Below are 16,657 nucleotides of genomic sequence, written 5' to 3'. Positions count from 1 at the left end.
TAGCCCATGAAACCGTCCAAGAAGAAGTATCTATGCTAAAAAATAAGCTAACAAGCATGGAAGATCAAGCAAGAAGAAACAACCTAAAAATTAGGGGAGTCCCAGAGAAAATCCCTGATGCTAGATTAAACCAATATGCCTCTGAATTATTTCAAAAAATGCTCCCAGAAGTATCAAAAGAACATTTGATCATTGACAGGATACACAGACTACCAAAACCTAAATCGGTACAAGCTGACTTGCCTCGAGATGTGATTCTAAAACTACACTATTATCACATAAAGGAGCAAATATTGTTTGCCTCTAGAGATGAGGAGAAAAACTCAGAGACATTGCGCAATTTGCAGATATATGGTGATTTATCTGCTGCAACTTTGGCAAACAGGAGAGCCTTTGCTAAAACACCCATGATATTAAGACAAGCTAAAATCAAATATAAATGGGGGTTTCCAGTGAGGCTCATAGTCTCACATAGAGACACAGTAAAAGTATGGAGAACGGAACAGGAAGCAAGAGAGGGCCTGAAACAATGGAACCTACAGACCCCCATAGAGGAAGGGGTAAAATTGACAGACTTACAGCAAGTTTGGACCCCGGCCACGACTACATGAAGGAACAGACCTATGGAACCTGACCCTAATTAATTCTTTCTTTTTTTTTTTTTTTTTTCTCCCTCCTTCTCTGCCGCCCCAAAATCAGTCTTAGCCTTTCTTTTTTTTTCTCTTTTTCTTTTTCTCGCCCATTTTTGATTGGACTGAATTGTGCGGCCTAGAAGGAGAGGGAGAGCTAGGAGAGGGGGGGGGGGGCGGAAGAGGGAAGACTATCATTGTCACGTGAAGATTTTCTCCCTTAATACTGCGACTTAAAATGAAGATATATGGACACATACGAAACAAGATACCCATAAGAAGTAAGATCTAACCTGGAAACTAGGGAAATAAGAAAAGGAATGAATCAGAAACAAGCGTGGCCCCAATATACGGCCTTCCCCTACTGAGGGCTTTTTCTTTTTTTTCTTTTTTTCTTTTTTTTTTTTTTTATCTTATTTTTTCTCTCCCTGCCTCCCCAAAATTAGTCTCATTTTGAAGGGACTGAACTATGCTGAACTGTGCGGGTTAAGGGATGAGGGAGAGTTGGGAGGGGGAGGGGATCGGGGGGGAGGTAATATTATTATGGTTATGTGATGGTTTTATATCCTAAGATTATGATTTAGAATGAATATATATGCATATATACGAAATAAGATACCTATATGAAGTAAGATTTGCCCTAGAAGCTAGAGAAAATAAGGTAACGTACCAATCAGAAGCAAGCGCGGCCTTACTATATGGCCTTTTCTTGTTGTGTTGGTTTTTTTTTTTTTTTTTTTTTTTAACTTAGATGCACTTTCACGTTTATGTAAATGAAACAAGGATAGCTCAGCAGAAGCATTAGAAAAAATGACACATTATGACTTAGCGTATATTTATTATGATAGTTGTGTAATTAATGTAATAGAATATAAACTTTGGGTGAAATATTAAAAATGACACTAATACTAGCAAGACTAGCATGAGCACAGGGTGGATAAAAGTTTAATGCACCCAACACGGAAAAATGTCCAGTTCTAGGACAAATATTATAAACACGGTATCTTCCCCCCACATTCCACTACCCATTTTAGAAGCATGAGGAAATCACTACACAACATAAATTTGGCCATATAGTATCATTATCATAGCGTAATAGGATGTAAGTGTTTATATAAAATGATATAGATATCAACAAAATAAGCATATACATAGGGCGGATAAAAGCTGAAGTTACCCATCATGGAAAGCGCCCAGCCATAAGACGAACATTACAAACACAATATCCTTCCCCTATAACCCTGATCCTTTTTTCCTTTTTTTTTTTTTTTTTTTTTTTTCTCTTAGGGGGAAATCAGGTTTAAAGCAGGCGAAAACCAATATGGTTTATTTACCATATCTCCTCTTTGGGTGGGTGATGGGGTACATAAGAATAAGCAAATAGAGAGGGGAAAGGTAAAGTCGCTACCCCCCGATAAATGACATGCAACTCACCTGGATAGGAGAGTTCTTTTGTGCTCATTATAGTACACTTAATGTTTTATGTATGGGTGGGGGATTATATGTCCATGTTGTATGTATTGTATGTAATGACAAGAGAATCCCGGACCTTTCGAAGAAGATGGATGTATTAGGGCTCTGGTGAAGCCAATAAGGCCACGAAGTTTATGGCCAGGAAAATTAAAGGCGCTAGAATTAAAAATGCAGTAAAAGCCCTATACAACCATAAAGGCGAGAAAATAACAAATCCTGCAGATATACCAAATATTTTCTCCAAATACTTGAGTAACCTATATAATTTAAAAACAGATGAAGGCACCCCACAACCTACCCCTTCCGAAATCGATCAGTTCTTAGATACAGTAAAACTACCTAAACTCACTGAACAACAGAGAGAAAAACTAAACACTCCATGGTCCCAACAAGAAATTATAGTAGCAATTAAATCTTTGAAATCAAATAAAAGCCCGGGCCCGGACGGCTTTATAAATAATTTTTTTCTAATATACCAAGAAGAAATAGCTCCAATCCTGCTCCAGACATTTCAAGAAGGAAACAGATTAGGTAAATTTCCAGGAGAGATGCTCGAAGCGCGAGTGGTCATGATAGAGAAGGAAGGAAAAGACCCTACAATACCCGCAAATTATAGGCCAATAGCCTTACTTAACACCGACATTAAAATTTACGCTAAATGTATTGTTAATAGGCTCTCGCCAATATTAAGAGAATTAGTACATATAGACCAAGCTGGTTTTGTAAAAGACAGACAGGGCCCACATAATGTATATAGGGCACTCCATATAATGGAGTATGCCGAAAAAGCAGAGTTCCAGCTAGTGGCGCTATCGCTCGATGGAGAGAAAGCGTTTGACCGTTTGCATTGGACCTTTATGGAAAAGGTCCTCCAGAAATATGGATTGGAGGGCAACTTCCTTAGAGCCATCCTTGCCTTGTACTCGTTTCCATCGGCAACCGTGTACTGCAATGGGTATACCTCAAATAAATTTCAGATAACAAACGGGACAAGGCAGGGATGTCCTCTTTCCCCCATAATATATATACTGGCAATAGAGCCACTGGCGGAATTAATCAGACAGAGCCGAGAAGTCTCTGGTCCATTGGGGGAGAGTTCCCAGAACAAAGTTCTACTCTATGCAGATGACATTCTCCTTTTTGTTACAAACCCAGAGGAATCCCTCTCAGCTCTATTAATTATTATAGAGAAATTCGCAACTGTTTCATATTATAAATTAAATGCGAATAAAACGGAAGCTCTCCCAATGAACCTAGATTCAACTGAACAGAAGCATCTGAGAGAACGCTATAAATTTAACTGGAAAAAAAATTCCCTACAATACCTTGGGGTACAACTAGCCGCCAAACAAAGGGACATAGTTGATTTCAACTATGCCCCTCTGTTAGCCCAACTAAATATAAAGGTCAATAAATGGATGAACATCGAGACCTCTGTAATAGGTAGAGTGGCGACCCTAAAGATGTTCCTTCTACCAAAGATTTTATATTTGTTTAGAGCCATCCCAAAAAGACTTCCCAAGTACTGGACTCGGAGATTCAACTCCCTGTTTAACAAATACATTTGGAGAAATAAACGACCAAAGATAGCCAAAACATATCTTATGCTCCCCAAAGAGAGAGGGGGACTGGCCGTCCCAAATTTAGAATTATACCAATCCGCCGCGTTATTAGACCAAATTAAGAACTGGAGCTGTCCCATGAAAAATAATGGCTGGGTTGACCTGGAACTCAATAACCCACCCACATTGACCCCTAAAGATCTAATCTGGCTCCCCCATAAAATAAGTAAAAACTGTAAAGGCTTAGCGGAAGCCACTAAATTGATCCTACAGAAATGGCAGGACCTTATGAGAAGGAATAATCTAGAAGGTGCCCCGATAGCGTGCCTCTCCTTGAATGTTTTATCAAAAATAATACCAAATTTAATCTTGGAACAGTGGGGAAACCACGCAATAAAAACATTGGATGATGTACATGAAAATGGACAGTTAATGTCTTTTGAGCAGATAAAAAGAAAGTACGGTCTTCCCAACTCGGAGTTTTTTAAATATCTCCAGATTAGACACTGGCTCCAATCTGGTATATTTGAAACGATAGTCCCAAAAACACCCCCGAAAGATTGGATAAGCCAAGTGGACGGATTTAAAAAAAAAGGGGGAATAACCTTTTGGTATAAAATACTTCAACATGAGAGAGAGGGAGAAGAAAATAAAACAAGATGGCAGCTAAAAAGGGAAAGGGAGTTGAATTTTTCCTGGGACAAGGCACAATGGGCACAACTGTTTTCCTCGGTAAACCAGATGTCTAATTCTACAATACAGATAGAGAAATTCTATAGAGTATTCTACCAGACATACTATACACCGGCCAAAATCAATAGATTCTTCCCAGATCAACCAGATAGATGCTGGAGATGTGAGAAGAAAGGAGACATAAAACACATATTCTGGGCCTGTGATAGTCTGATAGATCTCTGGACAGAGATAGGAAACCTAATCCTGCAGTGTGTCGGCTCAGCAGTACAATTGACGCCACAAATGACCCTCCTGCACATACTTCCAATGGAACTAAATAATTCACAAAAGTATTTATTAAATCAAATAATATGTGCAGTGAGAGCATCAATTGCGCAACTGTGGAAACAGGAGCAGAGCCCCACACTGCAGAAGGTAGTGAGCAAAATAGAACATAATTATAAGATGGAAACGTCGGGGAAGAAATATAATAATAAAAAGGTTAAACTTTGGAGAGATTGGCAAAAAGCCAGAGAAGAGTGGTAACACACTCTATGATTATTTGCCCCAAACCAACTGTTCGGAAAAAGGGAAAACTCTTGTCAAATAGGTAATGTTTTTGTCTTGTACAATTGTATTGTCGTGTATAAAATGTACGGACTTTGTTGTCCTGGTTTTTTATATGTCAAAAATTGCAAATAATAAAAATTTAAATATAAAAAAAAAAATATTACCATGATCTAATTCAGTGGTTTTCAACCTCACGGCACACCAAACAAGTTTGTTAAATTGCCGAAGCACACCATCAGACCTCCAGAGGTCATTGCCCCCCACAGGGAAAAAAAAATAAAAACCATTACCTCCCCATATGAAAAAAACAAAAAAACACTCCAGTTCCCACAGGAAACAAAAAATAAAATACATTGGCCTTCACATGAAAACAAGAGACACTGAATAACAGTTGAACTGGTGGTGGTGGCTGTAAACTCATGTATAGCTCTGGTCGCACACTTGAGAACAGCTCAAGACGCATTAGAGTCAGCACAAGACACACTAGTACTACGGCACAGTGGTTGAAAAACACTGGTCTAATTCATACAATGCCACTAAATTCTGCATTTTTGCAACTATTTAATTTAATTTTTAATTTGTACTCGGTTCAGTAATTTACAAAAGCTCAAGTTGTTTTAATCATATTTTGCATGAAAGTTCCTGCTTATGGGGCAGGTATGAGGATTTCCAGGCCAAGATGGTGGCACCTGCAGGGGTACACAATTCTGCTTCTTCATATGAGAGGACTTGACACAGTGATGTTCCTTGATGAATTTAGACAAGGCATCTGAATGCTCCTAATTATGTGCACATATCACAGGATGATATATTTGTTTTATTTATGATCAGTTATTTATTATAGCACACAGCTATTCCACAGCGCTCCAAAAGGTTATTTTCTTCTTTATTTTTTTTTAAAAAGCCAATTAACCTACTAACTAGTATATCTTTGGAATGTGGTGAGAAACAAGAGTACCCGGAGATTCTACAAACTCCATACAGTCAAGTCAATGTGGGACCTGAACCCGTGGACCTGAACCCGAGACCGCAGAGTATTATAGTTGTTAAATTTTTGTGCAGTGATGTTACTAAGCATCATGGTACTCTACTACGGCACAGAAATAAAATGTATTTTGTAGGGAATAGTACAGGGAGACTATGTTTCCTTAGAAGCACAGCTGAGGGCCCCAATATTGAGAAAATCTCATACTTGGAAGGATTCAATCGTGCCCAATTTTTTTTTTTTTTTGAAGGTGGGGGCAGCACTTTTCGAGGATTTTGTTACAGCTGCCTCCAGGCAGGTAAAAAAAAACCCTGATAGTGTCAACTTTTGGGGAGAATTGAATAAACCCCAGGGTATCAATTGGGCACGGTAATTTACATTGTATAGAAGTTATCATTTGTTGATCAGTGTACTAATTATTTATTTATTAACAGTTTCTTATATAGAAATATTCCATTGCGCTTTACAATAGGAGATAGTAATACAGACTAATCAGTATATTTAACACTTTACATTTAAGTTTATTTTTTTATTTTAACAATATGTGAAGTTTACATATAATTCCGGATTATGATTATACTGATAATCATCTATTAAAATTAAATATGTAATACAGCCACCAAAGTATCTTGTTGGGAATGTTATTATAATGTTGATCCCCTTAAAATGAGGTTTCATAATGGTAAACAATAGGTAAAAGTATTACAGTTATTTTGTTAGATTACTTTGCTGCATACCATCAACTGATTTAATTTGTTATACATCCACAGACCCCTGGCCTGCTACCATTAGGCAGGGAAATGTAAGGTTACCAATAATCAAATCCTTTTCAACCATAAAATATTTCAGAGGGAAGGACAGTGATAGAACCGAGTTTATATTAAATGGCATTCAAGTCATTTTAACTTCTAATTTAGTTAATTTCAGCAATGAAATGTACCGTCATACAGAGTGTGTAGCTATGGGAACAGCTGTGGCTCCCTGTCCAGCCAATTTAATCCTTGGACTTTGGGAACTTGAAAAAAACAACTGCTTACTCTTGCCACGTACATATATTGTCCGATTTGTTCATTATTTCATATTTTCTTGCAATGATACATTTGGTACTCTAAGTTTATGGTGGGGGGGGGGGGGGGGTATGCAATTATGCCTGATAAGCCAGTATGCAGGGCCGGTGCAAGGCACCGGAGCGCCCCAGGCGAGTCGGGCTGGGGGCGCCCCGGTGCAGGGGGGGGGGGGGTGTGTGGGGGGGTGGGGTGGGTGGTGGTGTGTGTGAGGGGTGGTACCTGTCCTACCGGCGCTGTCTATTTCAATCTGGCGGCGGAGGCAGCGGGGGTCCCTGCAGTCTATTAAAAATCACGAGCGCTATCCGCCGGGCTATGCGGAAGCGCTTCTAGTGTGAAAACACTGGCAGCACGCTGATTGGCTGAGATCAGCGTGCGCCGTGCTGCCAGAGTTTTCACACTAGAAGCGCTTCCGCATAGCCCGGCGGATAGCGCTCGTGATTTTTAATAGACTGCAGGGACCCCCGCTGCCTCCGCCGCCAGATTGAAATAGACAGCGCCGGTAGGACAGGTACCCGGGCGGCATTTTCCGCCCTCCAGTGGCCGGCGCCCTAGGCAAATGCCTAGGTTTGCCTAGTGGTGGCGCCGGCCCTGCCAGTATGTGCAACTACACAAGGTGAAGCCAAAACCCCCAAAACAGCCCCGTTTCCGCTATTTCTCATGAAAACACATAGGGTGAGATTTAATAGGATGAGAGATTCAGAAAGTGAGAGATTTGGGAAGAAATCTCCAGTTTTTTTAAAGCGGCAATCATTTGCACTGCAAAATCACACTGATTTTGCAGTGTAAATGATTGCCGCTTTAAAAAAACTGGAGATTTCGGTACTTATGTATTATCTGGGCTCCCATGTTAAATGCACCCCATTTTTTCATACCCCTACTATCCAACTACGCATGGAGTTGATTTTATATAGTGTGGTGAGCGTAGCGAGCTACCCTGCCCGAAGCGTGGCGAGCCCCGCGAGGGGACGCGGTCTAATAAGAAAAATGGGAGCCCAGATATTACATAAGTACCGAGATTTCTTCCCAAATCTCTCACTTTCTGAATCTCTCATCCTATTAAATCTCACCCATAGTGTCTATTCAATTAGAGTCAGAAAATGGCAGTTGTTGGAAAACATCAGTTTCCGACTTTTTTAGTTGAAGACATGATTTCACCTATTGAATTTTGAAAACATTTTTTTTCGGACCTGTCAGAAATCAAGTGGACTGGTGAAATCGCCAACAATCTGTGTGCTTTTGTCGGAAACAGGGTCAAATTCGACAGGTTTTGGGCCGCTTCTGACAATCTTAATTAGAGGAGATGAGGCGGGGAGGACGGCGCATGGTGCTGCTGCTCAGCAAATTTGAAAGTCGGATTTGGTCGCACAAGTGAATAGGTATTGTCGGATCCATTCCGACAGATGCATGTCGGAATGGATCTGGCTTCAATTGAATATACCCCATAGGTTTTAGATTTGACCATGTCACAAACTGGTCACAAAAAACACAGATCAAAAGAATTCCCAAGAACCAATTAATTCAAATGAAAGTAACTGCACTTTTGCCAGACAATATAAAGAGCATGCTGATTGTTTCACCAGTTTGTTGCCAAACAACATAAAGTACACAAATGCCATAAAAATTGACATTGAGGCAACATCTCCAGAAGGATATAAATACATTAGAGACGGAACAAAGAAGGGCAACAAAAATGGTGCATGGCCTCAGTGGCAAACTCAGGATTTTTAGAGGGGGGTTTTCAAATGTAATCCAAAATCTCCAACTCTGCAGCGCATTGGCGTAAGTACGGGAGTCTGGGGGAGCAGCAATAGCCTTGAAAATTGGTATTTTTATACACTGGATACTGTATGGAAATCAGTATTAATATTTAACAGTACAGTACTATATATAGTATAGGCTGTTTCAAACGTTTAAATAAGATAAGTGGCCAGGAAAAGGTTTAACATCATAATAAATAAATACACAAACAATATATAACCAGTACTGCACTTTTTATGCTCACAATCTCCCACTTAATGGTAAGGCTCCTGTCTCTTCCTCCTGGCAGATACTCTCTGGTTCATTGCGATGTTTGAGGGCTCAGATCCACACATATAGTAAATGTGGTAGAAGAAGCTGGTACACTGGGCATATGCAACAGCTCTGCTCTGTCCCTTACACTGCATGATGTGGTGGCAGCTCTGTTGATCATATTATATACCAGTGCTATTGTTGCCATAATTAAAGGCACTTGCCAAGAGGAGGGGGGTTTCTGGGAAACCAGAATCACAAACCTTCCCCGAAAGACTAACAAAATCTCAATATGTATAATTTGGCACAAAGAATTGAAAGGGGGTACATGATAGAAACTCAAATATATCAAGGTTTATAACAAGGTTCAGGAGGGAAATCTCCTTCAAATAAAAGTATTACAACACAAGGGCATGCACGGACACTGAAAGGAGGTAGGTTCAGGGGAAATTAGGAAAAATGACTTCACAGAAAGGGTAGTGGACATGTGTAATAGCCTCCTGTCAGCGGTGGTAGGGGCTTATGGGGCCTACACACATAGAGATTTTGATGAGCAATATGAGAGATGCTAGATCGCATACAGTGACGTATCAGTGATGTGTGCTGAGTTATTTGTCAGGGCCAGTGTTCTCTAGTGAGAGCACTGGCCCTGACCGGTGATATAACTGGATTTATCCAGCATGCTGGATCTTAATTGCTGGGTGATAGTGACGCGCATGGCCGCGCATCGCTATTGCCCCTACGCACAGAACGATGTAGGGGCATTTTCTAAGCGATCTAGTGAGATTGCTTAGAAGATGCCCAGGGATCGCCTGGTGTGTAGGCCCCTTAAGACATTAGAACAATTTAAACATGCAGGGCATAGAAATAAGGATTTTACAAAAATAAATAGGATAAAATAGGGTTTGAGGTAACAATATGGTTAAAAAAGGGGCAGACTAGATGGTCCAAATGTTTTTTTTCTGCCGTCAAATTCTATGTTTCTATAATGGTTTAAATCGAACTAGTTTACATATATAAAAAAAAAAAAATAATAATAAAACAAGCCTTAAAATTAGTTTTATAATCAACGATATAATAGAATGGACAGAAAAAATATACTACACATGGAAACTATCTTCCCTTTTGTCACTTTTTCATAAACTTATTTACAGACATGCTAATCACAAAAAAGGATTAGCCCCATTGTCAATAATGATCTGCATAATAATGTACATAATAAACTTGTAAACTCCTCCCTACCATTCCAACACAAGTTGTCCTCCAGTAATTAAATGATTAAAAGGCAACATCCCATCCACACTGCCGATCTAATTATACTGAGGGCCCATGTGACCTTAAATAAAAACGTGTAATATATATATATATATATATATATATATATATATATATATATATATATATATATATATATATATAAAATTATAATTTTTTTAATTATGACCATCACAGCCATAATAAATTTAGTACACAAATCTATGACATCCAGAAACATTTTTAGACTAAACTCTAAATTTGTCACAAGACTCTCTTATATATTTTTTGGAAATATTTATTGACAGAAGTCCCAAAAAGGGAGGAAAACTAAAATATGTCTAAATAAAGAGAATCTCACTGAATTTACACTTTGTACAATTACCAAAGGAAATAATGATGGGTTTTTAACTTAATTGGGGGAATTGATCAAGCATACATTTTTAAAAATCAACGTGTTTTAGTGTGATTCTGGTCTATTGTCCCACAATTTGTCATGAGAAAAACTACTGAAAAAAAAAAGATCTACAAATCTGACTTTTCTGATAAGAACTCCAAAAAAAGTAATCCATTCTGATTTAATTTATTTTAAAAATTACAAGGCACACACTCCTCCATCTGAATGGACTATCCTACTTAGCATTGATGGTACTTGTTTCCTAGAACGGCCACAATCGTGAGTGATCGTGGCTCTTAATTAAGGGACACGATCCTCACGATGTGGCCGATTTTTTACCATTTTTTCCCTTTGATTGACAGAAATCGGGTCAATCGGTCGGTCGCGACCAATTAAAATCGGCCGCGATGCGACCGACCGATTGACCCGATTTTTCCATAGACTTCAATGTTAAAAAATCTTTTAACATTGAAATCGGGAGGATCTTGTCGGTCTTGTGCCATTATAATGGCACAAGATGAGATGGACTTGATTAAGTCCATCTCACATAGGGAAAAATGATAAAAAAGGTGAAATGGGCCAATATGACCCATTTCACATTTTTTATGTGCCCGCCATGACCCCACGATAGACGTCAACCCGAAGCGTGGCGAGCGCAGCGAGCCCGCGAGGGGCGGCGGTGCGCGTCCTCCGACCTTTTCATTCCCCTACTATCCACTAGGGCGTGGAGTGAGAATAGAATAGTGTGGCGAGCGCAGCGAGCCACCGAGCCCGAAGCGTGGCGAGCGCAGCGAGCCCCGCGAGGGGACGCGTATACCTGTGAAGTTATACGCGTCCCCTCGCGGGGCTCGCTGCGCTCGCCACGCTTCGGGCTCGGTGGCTCGCTGCGCTCGCCACACTATTCTATTCTCACTCCACGCCCTAGTGGATAGTAGGGGAATGAAAAGGTCGGAGGACGCGCACCGCCGCCCCTCGCGGGCTCGCTGCGCTCGCCACGCTTCGGGTTGACGTCTATCGTGGGGTCTAGCCCACTTAGTAACATTTGGGGGGGCAATTAAAAATAATCAGGTGAAAAAAAAAAAAAATCGGGTGAAAAATCGGTCGGTCGGATCGGTCGCATCGCATGCGACCAAATCGCATGCGATGCGATCGATCCGATTTTTTATCTTACGACCACAACGATCTAAATCGTTGTGGCCGTGCTAGGAAACAAGTACCGCATTGATCCTTGAGTTACAGAATTTGATGAAGGACCACCTAATGGATGAAGAGCCAACCAAGACCACTCTTTCATTAGTCATCTCCTGACTGGTTGCTTATGTATAAAGTAGGTGGGCTTCCCAAACCTTATCTAATACGTTACATTAAGCTCCATGTAGACATCTGTTCGTTAAGGTTTTGTTTTTTTTCACCTGTTGGACTTCATCCGATTTGAGAAAAGAAAGCGTTGCTCACTTCTGTTATATAAATTCAAATAAAAAATGTTGTGAAAAAAAGATTATATTTCCTATAAGAGGTCGACATTAGAGGTCATTATGATGAATAAAAATGTTTGCTTGCCAATTTTCACACCTATTTTGACAAATTCAATCAAAGGGTTAAATCAATACAGGTGCCATAAATATTATTCATATATTCCATTATGGAGGAACATACATGGCTTACATGAAATAAGTGGGTGCAGATAGTTAATTTATTGCTATGGGCAACCAATCACATTTGATCTATTATCTTTTAGAAGGCACTAAATAAGGAGTGGATTCTGATTGGTTACCCATAGCAACATCCTATCTGAAATAAAACTCCCATTGAAGAAATAAACTCCAATGTGTCTATATCTTCTTTAAAATGTGTCTATTTTCAGGCACATTTTTTATTTCATTTTATTTGTTATCTGTGGCTGCAAGTGGTCCAATATGATTTTTTTTTAATTATATTTATATTTAGGGGGGTATTCAATCCCTGACGCTATTTCCGACAGGGAAAATAGCGTCAGGCGCCTACTCAAGGCTGTCTTGCCTGACAGCAGCGATGAGGCAGATCGACATAATGGGTCCGACTTTAAAAACTGTCAGGCACGTTTTGTCGATTACAGCCGTGAATTGTCACAATCACGGGCGAATCTGGCCAATCCAAGGACGATTACGTGGACACGCCCACTTTTTGCCTAGCGGAACATTGAATCCTGCCTGGCGATATGCTGTTGAGCAAAACGAAAACGGGCCAGGGTCACATCTGTCGGGACGGATCGACAGTTGTGACCCGGGATTGAATACCGTGGTTGACAATCTTTGGTCATTTTGCAGCGCAATGCAGCACATTGGAGTGCAAAAATAATGAGTTATGCTATTATGTTATTAATTGAATCGCTGCCACCGAGTTACATATATTCTTGTGTATGAACCCAAGCCTCAATGTATGCTATAATACAAGTGGTGGCAAAAATGGATTTGGTGTTCAATGAAAGATCACTAATCTTATTCATAGCAGACATGTGAATAAATGACATAACTGAATTCTGCGAAATCCCTAAATCTGCTTTCACCCAGCAGCATAAACTGTAAGGAAGTCGTAATTAAACTGACCTGCAGTGTATCAGCAAATACCACAATTAGGTTCTTTAGCTCCAAAACCAAATCGGGATCTGTGCAGTATGACTGTAAAAAAAAATGGAATTGTATTAAATTAATATATTGCATTATTGCACCTTTACAGTTTTATGTTGTACCATATGGTGACAAGAAAGAGAGGACATAGTCGCAAATGAAAATTCTGCACACGTCAATTACAGTATGTTTACTAGATATGCAGGGGTGACATTAATGAAAACTGTTCCAGTTAAAAGCGAAAAAAGGATGCGTTACCTTTAGCAACAAATCAGATTCTGGTATTTTACAGTACAGGTTGAGTATCCCGTATCCAAAATGCTCGGGACCAGGAGAATTTTGGATAACGGATTATTCCGTATTTCGGAATATTTTAATATTTCAATTATGTATTTTGAAGTATCTTGCATTTATGCTGTATAAACACATAAAATACACACAAATATATTTTATTACCACATAAAATACACACAAATATATTTTATTTGTTCAAAAAACAAGGTTTCAACACATGAAACAAAATTTGTGTACTATCTCAGATATTGAATTTGAATGCCAAGCAATCATTTTCTTGCACATATATAGTGCCAGTTACATATCATGTCACCAGTAGTGCTGTTACAAATGTCCCCAGTGAGTTTTTAGCAAAAAAATATTTTTTTTCTCACTTTCTGGAATGTATGGTTTTCGGAATAATTCAGATAACGGATACTCGGATACGGGATACTCAACCTGTATAAGTAGAGTGAATGACATATGGGCTACACCAACTTCTAGAATGGTCTCCACAAATGTCCTTTACAATTATTTGTTCAATAGATCTAATGTAAAAGTCAAAAGATCGAACCCAAGTGGTTGACAAGGTCAAAAAGTTGCCATAGAAAAGGGTACCAAATTTATGGGGTGTCATTTTGCATGTTTCACCGTATTTGGGCCAAATTAGTGAATACGTGTACCCTTGCATTGCTTGCCATGCATCAGGCAGGGTGTCTTACTCTGCTACCACTGTGCTCTGCACATGTTGCTATTCCCTACCATAACCAACGTAGATGGTAAAAAATTAAAGAGTTGAAAACATTTAAAAAAACTTGTGTCGACCATCGTTGACCTTTTGAACTTGTCGATCCTGAAGCACTACCTTTTACCTTTCAACCTTTTGACCCTGTCAAACTTTTGCATGTTGACTATTTTGGGTCAATCTATTGACTATAGAACTATCAACCGGACACCAATTTCAAAAGGAAACTGAGCCACTAGACCAGGCATTCCCAACCACGGTCCTCAAGGCACACCAACAGTGCAGGTTTTGTAGATATCCAGGCTTGAGCACAGGTGACTTAATTAGTATCTGAGGGATTCTGATTAAACCATCTGTGCTGAAGCCTGGATATCACTAAAACCTGCACTGTTGGTGTGCCTTGAGGACCGTGGTTGGGAATGCCTGCACTAGACACTACCGGCCTAATGTAATAGCCTTCGAGTTTGGCAATTGACCTCAGAGGGTTTTTTAAAGGTTTAATCATTTACACGGCAAAACCATGAGTTGCCCCAATAAAAGAAACCTCCGAATTCAGCTCTACTGTATGTAGGACACACGCACCCCACCCAAAAACACCACACAATGTGACTCCTCTTGACATGGAAAATCAGATGGGAGATTTGGTACCGAATGTACTAAACAACACTTACAAGATAACTGGTTGCCATAGGCAACATCTCCCCCTATGGGGAAGATTTATCAAATCTTCTAAAGAGGATAGGAGGAGGAGTTGTTCATAGCAAACTATCAAATTCTAGCTGTCATTTATCTAGTACATACTATAAAATCATATCTACAGTAGCATTGGATCGGTTGCTATTGGCAACTTCTACAAGGTTTATTAAATCTCCCCTATATGCAGCCAATACAAAGCACCTAACAAGTATCTTTCAAATGGCTGTTTTCACTCTTTGTCGACAAAAAAACATCATTACACTAAAGATGGATTTCATAGCATGCATTAGACAGCAGGGGCTTATCTCTCCTATTTCAGACAATTTATTGCTTGGCTCAATTCCACCTTCTTCAAAGAGGTGTAAGATTGCACAGGCAAAGAGCAACTGGCACGGGGTTAACGCTGAACAATGCAGACGGACAACTTCTAAAAAGTGTCCCGAGTATTCGAACCTTCCAGCGAAACAGATGTACAGTAGGCAATAATGCTGTCAACGCTACCTGTAATTACACACAACTCTGCCAAGACCAACTGCAAGAGAAATAAAGACGTGTAGTTCTTGGGAATAAAAGCTGAACTGCACGGTGCCTGCTTGCTCACGGTTTCCTTCCAGATGTTAATGCTACAATGCCATCTATATAACGTTAGGGATACATGGTCATCAGGTAAGTATAGCATATCGCTCCACCCCCCCCCCCCCACTGGCACTAAAACAAGTCACATGAGAGGCCACATAATTAGACATCTATCATTTTACGGTGATGAGATTTACATTTGGGATAGTTAGGATTTGTAAAGATAATATTTTGTTTACTTGATAACTAGTATTAAAATATCTACCACTATATGTACCGTGCACAATTTAGGAAGAAGACTTCCTAAATAATATGGTATAAATGAGCAGTAACTCCTAGCATCCAATCAGCATTCATTAGACTAACCTACACAGGACGGCTGAAAGCTAAAATCCCATTGGCTTGCATAGCTACAGGGGATAAGTGTGGCTTCTTTACATACAGTTAACGTGGTTTTTATGGGCGATATACTGGCGCTGCAGGATGCAAGTGGGGCCTAAAAATACAGAAAATCTAACAAGATAACACGGACGGCTAAAACCAGCTATAAGGGCTTGCTGGGTGAGATTTTTTGGGAGCTCAGGTATTTGCGATGATAATTAGGAACTATTTCCTGCTGTTGCTCCCGGTACTGAACCATTCAGACTGATCTAATGAAGAGGTCAGTTGAGACTAATGAGGACAGATTGCAATAATAACAGCAGATTAACTCTGCATATTCTAAAGTGCAGGACTAAGAGAGCGTTTTGAGGGCCCAGTCAGTTGTAAATCAGAGAAGGATTATGCAAATAGCCCATGGCTGGTGCTCACAGCCGGAGTCTTCTAGGGAAAAACAAAAGCCTGGCAGGTCTCCTTCTCAATCTGAACAACATCTAATTACAAAAAAAGCACAATGATGGAAGAGTAAATCTTCCCTTTGACATTATCCTGCTTTTCACCGTGCAGCAGCCTTTACTGTACGAGGAGCACAGAACCCATCGGAATCATCTCACTTACGGAGTGTGTGCGTAGGGCTGCGATGATCTTGGACTGCGCCATGGTCCAGAGCTCGGTGGTGTAGCTTCCCGTCACCAGACCTTGCGTTACGTGTAAAATGTGATCTTCTACTACAAAAAACCTAAGGCCAAAGGAATTACAAT

At 39.9% G+C, this 16,657-nt stretch overlaps 1 protein-coding gene across 5 annotated transcripts in view; it reads right to left on the bottom strand.

The window, feature by feature from the left end:
* The window catches only part of EXOC6 (exocyst complex component 6), a 277,290-nt gene that overhangs the window by 133,781 nt on the left and 126,852 nt on the right, over positions 1-16,657 (bottom strand). For all 5 annotated transcript variants that reach the window (XM_083149343.1, XM_083149345.1, XM_083149346.1 and 2 more), the window contains exons 11-12: positions 16,515-16,635; positions 13,208-13,279 (exon numbers count right to left, since the gene is read on the bottom strand). In XM_083149343.1, the coding sequence (XP_083005469.1) occupies positions 13,208-13,279; positions 16,515-16,635 (193 nt within the window). The remainder of the gene's footprint in view (positions 1-13,207; positions 13,280-16,514; positions 16,636-16,657) is intronic.

The sequence above is a fragment of the Crinia signifera genome, chromosome 6 (genome assembly GCF_055691185.1).
Source record: "Crinia signifera chromosome 6, ASM5569118v1, whole genome shotgun sequence".
In the NCBI taxonomy this organism is placed as follows: domain Eukaryota; kingdom Metazoa; phylum Chordata; class Amphibia; order Anura; family Myobatrachidae; genus Crinia; species Crinia signifera.
The sequence above is the reverse complement of the archived record's forward strand: the minus strand, read 5'-3'. Positions and strand labels throughout refer to the sequence as shown.